Below are 13,377 nucleotides of genomic sequence, written 5' to 3' on the forward strand. Positions count from 1 at the left end.
GAAGGTGTCGTTTTTGTTTTGCAGCTAGTAATGATTTAATTCTTGTCCTGTTGTCTAAAATAGACCCAGGGTCCTTGATTTGCAGTGCCCCCAGAGGGAAGCCTCTTAGCCTGTGGATTCCTCATGTTGCTGCTTCACCCTTAACACCCTTGATCTGTGTTTGTAATGGCCTTGCAGAAGTTATTCCTGGCCCAGGAATTTCATTAGAAGTCACGGGGTTGATCTGTGACATAACTTACATTGGTGTTAACAAGTGGAAGTGACTTGGCTAGTGGATAATTCATTACTCAGCCCACTCATAATTTTAATAGTCAAAATACTGTCTCATAGCCTTTTGTGAAAATAGTCAGAATATGAAAAAAACAGTCTATGCTTTCTGAGTCCTCTTTCTTTACATATGGCCGTAAAATAACACTGATAAGCAATATTTCTTAAGCTTATCTGACCACAGAATGCTTTTAAAGTTGTAATGTAGCGATAGAAAACCAAGAGGTGGCCATGAAATATAATAGTGCTCAGATTAAAACTAAGAGTGAAAAAATAGTCTCCTAGATAAGTACATTGTAAGAAATGGTAAACATTTGATTCACTTCTTAAAATTTTGTAACAGAATGTTATAAAGTTGGGTTTTCAACTCTTTTATTACTAATAAAACAATACATACATATATTTGAAATATAAAGCAAAATCCAAAACTTAGACCTCAAATACCAGTGCTGTTCAGTCACACATCATCTCCTGCATCATCCCGTCATTTATGTAACTTTGTTGAATGTGGCACCACATTTATTAGTAATAAGATATTAATACATAATAATCAAAAAACTATATAAATGTTTGACATTTTCCTTATATATGAAAACTAGGTATCATTCAATATCTAGATCAGATTGTGGGTTCTTCAGAAAAACATAACCAGGAGGAGATATATAGATATATAGATAAATAAGAAGAGATTTATCATAAGAATTAGCTCACTTGATTATAGATCCCCAGAACTTCCATGGTCTGCCTGTCATCTGTAAGCTGGAGAGCCAGGAAAATTGATGGTGTAACTCAGAGTCTGGAGACCTAAGAATTGGGGCAGGGGGTGGGGAGGTTGGATAGTGATGTAACTCTGGTCTGGGTCTGAGTCCCAAAGCTTCAGAACTAGGAGCTCTAATGGATGAGGCAGGAGACCAGGAGAAGATGGATGTCTCAGGTCAAGCAGAGAGCAAATTTGCCCTTCCTCTGCCTTTTTGTTCTGTTCAAGCGCTCAAGGAATTAGATGATGCCCACCGGCATTGATGATCTTGACTCATTCTAGTGATTCAAATGCTCATCTCTTCTGGAGACATCCTCACAGACACACACAGAAATAATGTTTTATCCTCAAGTTGACACATAAAATTAATCATCACAGATGGCCTTGAGCCTCCTGGTTCCATGTCCTTTGGAAGCCTTAAGCCTCCTCAAGATTTCCTATGTCAAAGGATTTATATTGTCTAAGTAACCCTTTTTCCTAAGTCAACTGGAATGCAAAACTTGGACTCTTCTCCTATTTCCATGGAACAACCACTCCCTGGATACCGTGATTTCTAGGGAGAAAAAAGAGGGTCTTGGGGAAGGGTCACATTGCCACCCACGTGGCCTTCCAGATACAGCTGCTACTCCTCCCATCCCCACTGTTTCAGTCTTTCTCCAGGTAAATAAATCTTCTCCATCTTTCACCCTGCAGGTCTCACTTTCTACTCAAGTGAATTTCTAGTAATTAGAATTATTTCCAAAATGAATTTTAGGAAAGAAATGACAAGAGCAACTGTTTTAATTTTGATAAATTTGTCATGGTATAATTGTGCCCCAAGGAACACATTTGGGAACTGCTGTATTTTTTTTCCAGTGTTCTAATAATCTTTAGGTATTCCACTCTGTGGAAGAAAACTAGCATATAATTTGGTAAGCCTGCTGTGTTGTTTCCTATTATTTTTATTGTTACATCACTTCAAACTTTAAATAAAGTTGCAAGACCAGTATAAGAAACTTCTGTATACCTTTTACCTAGATTCTCCCATTGTTTATATTTTGCCCCATTTGCTTTATTATTCTCTTTTTCTATGTATAATGTGTGTAAGTAACATATGCATATTATTTTTCCTGAACCATTTGGAGATAGTTTTACTAAATATTTCAGTATGTGATTTCTAACAGGAATATTCTCTCACACAATTGTGATACATTTATCAAAATCTGGAAATTTTATGATACAATACTATTACCTAACAGTCCATAGTCAGATTTGGTCAGTTGTTCCGTGAATGCCCTTTAGAGTTTTTTTTTTCCCTCTATCAGGGCTCCGGTTCAGGATTACATATTGCATATATTTGTCATATCTCTTTAGTCTCCATTAAATCTGGAATAGTTTCTCAGTGTTTCTTATTCTTGACATATGTTTTGGAAGAATACAGGCCTTATCTTGTAGAGTGTTTTCCTTGAATAGATTCAAGTTAGGCACTTTTGGCAGGAATACCTCAAATGTTGATCTTGAGATCTTGTTTGGTTTTCCAAACAACAGTCACTTAATTCTTCACTTCTCTTACACCAGCCAGGGTGTCCCACAATCCAACTCAATTCTGACACTAGCTACCTGGAGTTAGCTCAGAATCCACAGGTTAAGGGCTCAGTCCTACGGTATTATTCCCACTTCAGATGTCAACCACAAATAGGATCTCCAGGCTGATCACCCTTATGTCTGGCCAACTACAAACTCAGGGGTTCCCTGCTTAGTTTTAATAATTTGCTAGAATTACTCAGAGAACTCAAGAAATCACTATACTTAAAATTACAATTTTATTATTGAGGATACAATTCAGAATAGCCAAATTGAAGAGATACATAGGTCAAGGAGTGAGAGGTGGGGGACACAAAACATCCATGCCTTCTCCAGAAGGCAGTACACCACCATTCCAGCACATAGATAACTTCACCAACTCGAAAGTTCCTGCAAACCTGATTGTTTTCTGTGTTATGTAGGCATGATTGAGTAAATCATTGGTTATTGGTGATTGGACTCAATCTCCAGCCCCACTTCCCTGTCCAGAGGTCAGTGGTGGGGCCAAAAGTTCTAATCTGCTAACCACTTGATTGGTTTTCCTGAAGCCAGCTCATCCTGAAGCTATATGAGGCCCTCTCCTCTATGAATCTTGTCATAAGCATGAACTCAGATGTGATTGTAAGGAACTTGTTATGAATAAAAAAGACTCTCCAATCACTCAGGAAATGTTAAGGGTTTGAGGAGCTTTATGCCAGGAACTGGGAACAAAGACCAAATATGTATATTTTTTGTTATACTACAGACCTTCTTAGCATATATTATCAGGTAGGACATGATGCTACTTTACCCACCTATTGATGATGTTAAAGTTGATAACTTGGTTATTAAAGTGGTGTCCACTAGGTTTTTCCACTATAATGTACAATTTTCCCATTGTAATTAATAGGTATCTTAAGGGGAGATATTTTGATATTGTGTAAATATTCTATTCCTCATCAATGTACATTTACCAGTTTTGGCATACACTGATTTTCCAACCTCATAATACCTTCTATGTATATTAGTTGGCATTCTAACATAAAGAAGAGCTTTGCGTTCTTTATTCACTCATTCATTTATTTATTTCTATCATTTTGGAATCATGGATTTTTATTTTGTTCAATGAGTTGTACTCTTATTATTTTTAATCACATTCTCAAATTATACCAGATTTGCCAGCTCCTCTGTCTTTTTGATATGCCCCATCACTCTTGACATTTCTTGCTTGCTGGGGGAGCTGAAAGTTTTACCTGCTTAACAAGATGCTCCAGACTCATTTTATGCTTTCCCTGCACTAGCCCTAGAACCATTATTTTCCCCAAGAAGCCCTGGTTCCTTTCAGTGGAAGAGATGGTATTTAGAAGCCAGGATCTGGATACTAGGTGTGGTCATTGCTACTAGTTTATCAGCAGACAGAGCTAGGAGAAAATAACCACATGTATATACAATATATCTAAATTTTTATTTATTTCTATATCTAACTGTTACAGTCACTCTGTTTGTAACACTGTTACCAACGGTGAATTCTTACCTCCAGTTTCAATCTAACATCTCAGGGTGCATTTTGTTTTCATCCTCCTTTCTTAAGGAGGGTGTTTCCTCCTCCAAAAATGAAGAAGCAGGTTTCCTTATTCTTTATATATTTGTGCTTAGGCTCAAGCCAAGTTCCAAGCTGTCTGCTCCCTTTCCTTAGATTCTATTATTGTTCCCTTCAGGCTGAAGAACTTCCATTAGCACTTCTTTAGTACTGGTCTGGTGGTGACAGATCTCCGATTTCATTCATATGAAAATGCCTTTATTTTGCCTATATTCTTCAAAGATATTTCCACTATGTGTATATGTGTTTAAGGTTTTCACTAACTTTGGGAAGTTCTTGGTCATGTCTTTAAGTATTTTTTCTGCCCCATTCGCTTCTCTTTGAACTCCAATTATATATATGCTGGACCACTTGATGTCCCAGAAAACACTGAGGCTCTGTTAACTTTCTATATGTATTTTTTTCCTCTCAGTCCTTTTGATTAGATTCTTTCTGTTCATCTGTCTTCAAGTTCACTGACCCTTCTGCCATTTCCGACCTGCTGTTAAATCCATCAGTGAACTTTTCATTTTAGACTTTGTACTTTTCAGTTCTAGAATTTCCATTTGGGTTTTTTTTGTTGTTGTTGTTTTTAACAATTTTTCTTTCTTTACAGAGATTCCCATCTGTTCATTATCACCATATTTTACATCCTTAAATACATTTATAATAGCTGCTTTGAAGTCTTTGTTGATTACAACATCTGAATCATCTTGGGGTCATTTTCCATTGACTGCTTTTTCTCTTCACTGTGGGTTGCAGTTTCCTGTTTCTTCACATGTGTTGTGATTTTTTATGGTATGCTGGACATTGTGAGTGTTTTGCTGCAGGGCATTTGGATCATATCATCCTCTTTTAAAACAGGGCTGACCTTTGTTCTTGCAGACAGTGAAGTGCTAGAAGTTACTAGAAGATCCTTTTGGTCCTGTCAGGCTCAGTATTATTTGTTAGGATGGACCTACTTATAAATTTTTTTAGACTTAGGGAATGTCACCCAAATGTAGGGTATGGTCCTTGCTCCTAAGGAGTGCCTTTCTGTATCTCAATTGAATGCCTGAGGTGCTGAGTGATGTGTCTCCTCTAGCTGAGTAGAACCCCAATGTCTTCAAACATTTTTGTATCTGGTGTTACATTCTGCTTTCAGTCTTCAACAGGTAATTTTTGCTAGACTCTCTTAAAGTCTTACCAAATACCTCTCTGAAGTGATTAGCCACTCAATTTCTGCCACTCCCCCTTTACACCCCTACCCCCACCCCCCCAACACAGCCTGTCTTATCAGGTACTTTACCTTGCAAATTCCAGACACTTTAGAAGCCCTGAATTCGGTTCCATTTGGAACTGTTACTCTACTTGTGTACCACCTGCCTTCTCTTCATCGGGAAAATGTCCACAGGAGGAAAGTCAGATTATTACAAGGCAGTCATGTGTATACCCCTGTTGACCATCTGTGGTTTAGTTATTTCATATATTTTTCAGCAGGAGGGCAAGTCTGGTAGCAGTTGTTTTATTATGGCAGGTGGGTACCTCAGCTTTGTGTTTTTTTACACTGTCATGTTCTCATAAACAGTGAAAGAAATAATCACAATAGTAGTGCTTCATTTTTTCTTCAGTGTTTCTTGGACCTAGAGGGATTGGAAGTTCTCTCTGTGTTTATAGCCCTTGCACTGAGTGCATTGTTAAAGGAAAATTCTTTGAGATGCTGAAATTCATTTTAAGTGATTTTGAAGCATACATTACTCCTACCTCCTTCAATGAAGAGTGAAATCCAGGGCTGCTGTTTATTTTAAACTTCTAGTATGCACACACACACACACAAACTTCTGTGAAAGTCCTACTAATTTCAGTCTGTCAAACTCTATTACTTTGATTAGATAGTTGGGTTTAATCCTCTTTTTTTTATAAATTTTCTTGTAATTCAGATATTCATTAATAAAATGATTGATGAGGATGTATTTCTGTTCGTATTTTGATTATTAGCTTGTAGAATAATTCACTATGTAAATTCACAATTTTTTAATTCTTTTAACTCATCAGTATCAGTATCCTGTCTGCTTTCTTTACATACTTTGCAATATAGTATGTAATTTAAGAACTAGTTCTTGGAAACATTTAGCCAAGGTTTTCTCTGTCTTTCAATATAACTTTAAGCATGTTTGCAGAAAAATTAAAAATGTAGTAGTGTTTATTTATAACATAAGATATTTATATAGATTTTCCACTATTTTATATCTTTTCTTTTAAAATTGTCTTTAATGCCAAGTGTGGCCCTCTCGGGGAAAATTGGCCTCATTTCTGACCCCAGATGGTGGAATCTAATGTAATCATTTGCTTTATTCACAGCCTTCACTTTGCGTGACTTCAAGCTAATTAAAAAAAAAAATAGGAATGACCTTCAAAGACGAGGATTTTTCCACTGTGACTATTCCATATTCTCTGAAGGGAATTCCAAAAGCAGAATTTTTGGAACAATGATGCTATTATTAGGTTGAGCATGAAAATTCCCAATGCTATTGCTTTGAAGGGAACAATATTCATTCAGATGTTTATGTTCTGGTATCTTGGCTTCATTTTAATTGTATCTCATATAGTGGTATCTGTCCATTTCTTCAAGTATGTTTTCCCTCCTACTTACAAGATTTGCTTTAAAGTATAGTAAGCTAAAAGTGATCACATTGGATAATCATGATATCATTTGTTAATGAATTCCCTCATTTAGTTAATGAATTCCCTCATTTAGTTAACAAATGTTTTAGAATTCCTGTGCTAATCTTAGGAATATAGTGATGAACCAAAAGAAAAAAAAAAAGCCCCTCATAGAGTTTACAGCCTACCTTTAATCTTCTCAATCTGGTTTAATGGAAAATAGCCTGTATCTTTCGTTCTTTAGCCTGCATTTAGAACTTTTATACCTTTCAGAAGTCCTTTGTGATTATTGGATATATAAGACATATTTGGTAAAAGGGGAAAGAGCTTTAAAAGATTAAGGAATTGTTTATAATCTGATGAAGGCCATGCAACTTTTTTTAATATATATACAAAAAAAGAAAAGATTTTAATTGTCATGATCAACTGAGACAGAAATACAGAATACCGAGGAAACATGTAAACAATCATTAGAAGGAAAGTAAAGTCAGTATTGGAGAGACCATTTTGGAGGTGGTAGATTTTATAGGAAAAGTTTCAGAGCAGAGATGCTTTTCTTTTTCAGAAGAATCAGTGAGATGGGAACAGGCAAATTGTATTACAGAGGAGGAGAGGTGCCACTTTCTCCTGAATTTAAGTAAGGCTGTCTAAATCGGTTAATATTTTGAATTTCCTTTATTTCTTAACATCTGTCTACGTCTGTATTTTTTCCATAACCACTGGCTCCTAAAAAAATCTTAAATTTATCTTTGTCAAAGATGATATATACTTATATGACTTGATGCCTTTTACAGTGATAAAATTGTCATTCAGAGCAACAAGATAGGTCAAAGGTTAGATTTCTCTAATCCTATAAATCAGAAAAATCAAATCGACCTTTGAACAGGTCAGTCATTAAATTGAATTTCTTCTTCCTTTCTAGGATCCACGGTTCAATGCAGAAGTTGACCAAATTACAGGCTACAAGACACAAAGTATTCTTTGTATGCCAATTAAGAATCACAGGGAAGAGGTAAGCCAATTTTCCATTTTATAAAAGGTCATTTGGAAACATTTTCCTTTTTGAAAAATTTTTTTTACTTTTCTTTGCACACTTACAAACTAATGCTGTAGTGATAAGTTAACTATAAAGTTCTTTCTCTGATTTTTTTTATTTAGACTTTAGTAATAAGGTTGAATCCTGATGGAGACTTTACTTTGAGAAATAAATTTTAGACATGCCATTTCCTTACCTCTCTCTCCTGAGGACCTTACTCTATCCTAAGATATATAATTGTGGTTGTGGTTACAATCAATTTATTTCATATTATATTTTAAACGTCTGAATAAAGCTTATTTCATAAATGGTTATCCAATTGCAATGATCATCAGCTGATTTTGGCGGGGGAGGGGGATTCAAAATGAGGTTTTGGAAAAATGGAAATTGTAGCTAATTCCAAGTGAAATTTATTGTGAAATTATAACAAGCAAATGAAAATAAGTTGGTTTCTATTTCACCTAACTGGAAGATTTGGATTCTATAAGCACTGAATTCTCTCTTCATTTGATAGTTATTTGAAAAAAGAGTTAATAAATTATCATTTAAACTGAATGCTCCAGTTGAGTGTTCTCAACCTGTCTGCACATTACAATCAACTGTGAAATTTATAAAATATTACCAGTTAAACCAGAATCTCTAAGGGCAAGGTCCGGATACTGATACATTTTTAAAGCTCCCCAAGTACTTATAAAGTACAGCTAGGGTTGAAAAATCACTTCTCTAAGTGAAAACAAATAGATTGAAAGAGCCCATATTCTTATGGTTCTTAACCTTGGCAGCACATTAGAGTCACTCAGGGAGCGTTTAGAAATTCTAATGCCCAGGTTTCACCTTAAATCATAATCTCTGGGGTTGAGATCCAGGCATCAGTATTTCTTAAAGCTACTAGGTGTTTATCATGTGCTACTAGGGTTGAGAACCACTGCCAAGAATACTAGAAACACTTTCATGGTTCTACTTGATTTATATTCAGATTCTGACATCTTTCCTTTCCTTCGTCCATCCAGTCCTTTACTGAGTCCATCGATAATTTTTTTTCTGTTAGTCTTTCTCATTTTGATTCCTTTCTTTTAATTCCTGCTGCCTGTGCCATAATTCAGTTCTTGAAGTAATAGACTTTTAAAATATTCTTGTAAGGGGTTTTTGTACTTCAAGTCAGTTTCCCTTCAGTCCACCCTGCATATGCCCTTGGGAATTTTCCAAAAACACGGCTTTATAAATCTGGGCTTCTAAAACAGTAGTGTGCATATGAATCTTAAAATGCAGATTCTGAATTCAGCAGTTCTAGGTGAGACCTGAGTGAGATTCTTTTCTAACAAGCACCAGGTTGATGCTGGTGCTCTAGGTCTGCAAATCACAATTTGATTAACAGGCTCCTGTATCAGTCACTTCTCAGTAGTCTAAAATAAGTTCCCTGTGTCTTAGAGTTGCCACATGGTTTCTTAAGAGGGCAGTTATAGCTACAGTTACTAACATTACACGCAACTAAAACATGCATATGAAATTAATTAAGTAGCTAATTAATTGTGAGTGAATAAATAAAATTGAAGAGGCCATGCCTAGACTAGTGGTGCTGGTGTTATTAATCAGATTGTCAGATAGAGCAAATAAAAAATATGTCTCATGCAATATTTGAGACATTGTTATACTAAAAAATTATTTATTGTTCATCTAAAATTAAATTTGACTGGCTGTGCTATATTTTATCTGGCTGCCCTAGTTATAAACCAAGGGCTGTGATTGTGTACACTCGAAAAGATGATGTTCAGCTTTTAGTTAGTGAGTATGTTTTAAAACTCTGGCCCCAAAACAGCTTTGTACTGGTCAAGAGACTCAGCCCAAATCATGCTCTGGTTAAACTTCTCCTTCTTAATAGCATGAACAGTGGGCATGGGGGAAACCTCTGAGAATGTGCAGTAAAACCACCAGGTGAAGTAAGGGGGACTGCCCTTCTGTAAGAAAGCATCCTCTGAATACCCATGTTTCATTTCAGTCTTTATGAATGCCAGTGAGGATGGTTTAATTGAAAACAAACAGCAACAATAACAAAACCCCCGCTGTACCGAGGTGTAGTACAATACATACAATAAAATCCACCCATTTTAAGTGTATGATTTGATTAGTTTTTCTACAGATGTATATACGGTCATGTAACCACCACTGTAATCAGGATACAGAACATTTCTGTCACCTCAGCTATTTCCCAGTACCCCTTATAGTCGACCCCCACCCCCCGCCTCAGCCTCCAGCCACTGACAGTCACTGATCTGTTTTTTGTCACTATTGTTTTGCCTGTTGTAGAATGTCATATAAATCATGTAAGGGGGATCATACAGTATGTAGTCTTGTGTGTCTGGCTTAGCATAATGCTTGTGAGATTCACCCATTACTGCATGTGTCAGTGGTTTGCTCCTTTTTATTGCTGAGTGTTTATTCCATGGTATGGATATGCTGCAGTTTGATTCTCCATTCATCCATTGATAGACATTTGAGTTGTTTCCAGTTTTTGTGTTAGGGAAAAAGCCATAGTTGATGCTTGCATACAGGTGTTTGTGAGGACATAATGTTCTCATTTCTCTTTGGTAAATATATAGGTGGGGCATTGCTAGGTCACATGGTGGGGTGTATGTTTAATTTTTCTAAGAAACTTCCAAACTCTTTTCCAAAGGGGCTGCACCATATGTATTCTTACCATCAATGTATGACAGTTCCAGTTGCTTCAAAGCCTAGGCAACACATGGTATTGCCAATTTTTTAAAAATATCATCATTCTGGTGGGGAATAATTTAAGTTTGATTACATGAATCAATAATCCCACTCTCAGCCAAAGGCCGTCTGCTCCCTTACAGACCTAATTAAAGTGGGTTCAGCTCGGGGTCCCCAGGTTGTGATTGTCCAGAGCTCTCCCTAAGATTTCTTCTGGCTCCCTCAGCATCACAGGGGTGTCTGCCTCTGGGCTCTCACACCCTCTCCTGCTGTCTGTTTTACCCTTTGATGACTGGATATGAAGCCTGAGCTCTTCACTGGGTTTCCACAAAAGTTTGTTCATGAGAAGCATTTCAGGAGATAAAAGAAACCAGCACTGGAGTCTTAGGAACTTACTGATGGGAGGGTTTCCAAAACACAGCCTTTTAAATATCTTGCTGACCCTCCCCATTGCCTGTCCTTCCCCCCTGCTCCCTCTGCTCCCACGCTCGCACTGCCCAGTTTGAAATTATTTCCTGTGAGAACTATTTCCTCGGAGAAAAGGAATGAGGAGAAACAGTCAGAAGAAGAAATGTACTCTCAGCGTGGCTGCTGTAGTATAGGAAGTAATTTGACTGACTGAGAACCAGAGCCACTAAGAAGATGCAATATATGACTTCCAGAGTTATCTTTATATTTATAGCTGCATAAACAAGCTCAGGGCAGTGTTTGCTGCTGTGTACACACAATAGAAAAGTACTACGCTATCTCTCACGAAGCTTTTGAAATCAAAACAGAGAGTCACAGGAAGGCTTTGGGGAGTAATGAATTGTTAGGATTGCTTGCTCTGGGCTTGAATCCCATCTTCACCACTTACTTGATGAGTAACCAGGATGGAATTGGTTAATCCCTCTTGATCTTCAGTTTCCTCATCTGCACAATGAGGGTTATAAAAGAACCTACCTCATAAGGTTGTTGTGAAGATTAAATGCATTCGTGCATGCAGCGGGCTTATAGTTCTGGCACACTGAAAGTGATCAATAAATGTCAACTGTAATTTTTTTAAAGGAGACATGGAACTAACAGAACTTTTAAGAGAAACAAGGAATGATAAAGTTGTAGGAAGAGGTCATCAGCCACGTAGTAACCAGACAGCTGGGATCAAATCATAAGCAACACAGTCCTGACCTAAGTGGTCTGTTACCCTCTAACTAAACTTTAAGTGTAAAAAAAATTATTTTGATTGTTTTTCCTCGTAAATGAGGCAAAATGAATTCGATTTCTTGTCTTTGTGTTAGTTCAGCTGTACTGAGTGAGCCAACACCAATTCCGACTAATTACCAAGGAACCTAAAATGAAATGCGATTATTGGTTGTTTATAAAATGTTCTGGTACAGTTTAGTGACCCCAGTTTCTTAAGATACCAACTCTGTAGAACTACTTGAATGGAGCAGTTAAACTATAAACAAGTCTGAACTATATATACCACAATCTGAACTATAACAGAGTCCAGAAAATCCAGAGAGATTTTTTAGAGACAATAAAATATATAATCGTCTCATCTGCATCTCTTCTTGTGAAGTATTTCAACTAAAATTTTTCAGGATTTCTTTTCATGAATGTTATAATCGTAAGTGTAATAGATATAGTAATGCCTTTTTAAAAGTCACAATCACAGACATTCGTAAAACTTCTGTGACAGAAAGTTTAAAAAAAATGATAGAGGGTAAGTTTTTTTAATCTTCCCCTCTGCCCTTCTAAGAGAATGGAGTTAATGGGCAAAAGTGGTGGTTGGGGGTTACTGGAGTAGCTCGACAAGGTAAAATAACTTATTTTGGAAAGATCAGAGAGCTATTGCCTAGAGAAAATGAATGAAGACAAAAGGTAAAATGGTCAAGGGGGAGAAGAGAGCCAGCGCAGGCTGTGTAACTGGGTGGTTTCAGGACAACAGGGTAGGACTCTGGCAATAACTGCCTATCCTTTGGTAACTATTCTAAGGACTTGATGTGGATTAATTAATTTCATCTTCATAACAGCCAGACATAGGAGGTAGTCAGTATTTCATTCCTTCTTAACAGATGATGAAACTGAGGCAGGGAACATTTAGGGAACTTGGCCAAAGTCACATAACTAAAAACTGGTGAAGCTGAGATACAGACCTTGGCAGTCGTGACTACAGGGTCATGATAAGGGCAGGAAGGTTCCTTAAAATTCTGCTGTGGGTGATGACTGCAGTCTACTTTATTCCCTTTTAGTGTTTTCTTGAGCTGCTCCAGTAAACATTTAAATTACTGTTGATTTCAGGATGGGAGGTACTCTGGTGTGAGAGGTGGTTCCATTCAGAAGCAGGACTTGAAGGTGGAAACAAGGGGACCTGGCAGCATTCTGATGGCTCTTCAAGTGAAGAATTGAAACCACTCTGCAGACAGACTTTTTAAAATGGAAAGGAAAAAAAAAGAGAGAGAGAGTGAGGCAGGGAGCAGGGGTGGGAGAGAGAAAGCTGGATCTGAGTCACGTCCTCTATCATGTCGTAAGAGAAATCCATCCAGTCAACAAAAAGAAATTTTTCCCAGGGATGAAAGAGTTATAGAAGCGTGTTTCCTGTCAATCTGGGCCAGTGTGCTCCATGATTCGCACTGGAAGTGTGATGAAAAAAATTTGCATCAAGTGTATGAATTTTGGGGACTGCCTTTTAATTTCTTTTAGGCTTAATGTGGGATTTTTCAGACCTGGGTACTTGGATCAGTTTTATTTTCATCACATGCATCACTTATTTCTGTAACCAGATTGTTGTTTTCTGTTTAGTAAAGAAGTAGAGGGAAACGTCTTTCTCTCTCTATAGCTCCGATGACCTATTTCTGAAAT

General features: G+C 37.0%; 1 protein-coding gene across 4 annotated transcripts in view; it reads left to right on the forward strand.

Annotated features, from left to right (window-relative positions):
- Window positions 1–13,377, forward strand: part of PDE5A (phosphodiesterase 5A) — a 127,780-nt gene that overhangs the window by 22,941 nt on the left and 91,462 nt on the right. For all 4 annotated transcript variants that reach the window (XM_045514983.2, XM_010952599.3, XM_010952604.3 and 1 more), the window contains exon 3: window positions 7,711–7,800. In XM_045514983.2, coding sequence (XP_045370939.1) covers window positions 7,711–7,800 — 90 coding nt within the window. The remainder of the gene's footprint in view (window positions 1–7,710; window positions 7,801–13,377) is intronic.

The sequence above is a fragment of the Camelus bactrianus genome, chromosome 2, assembly GCF_048773025.1.
Source record: "Camelus bactrianus isolate YW-2024 breed Bactrian camel chromosome 2, ASM4877302v1, whole genome shotgun sequence".
In the NCBI taxonomy this organism is placed as follows: Eukaryota; Metazoa; Chordata; class Mammalia; order Artiodactyla; family Camelidae; genus Camelus; species Camelus bactrianus.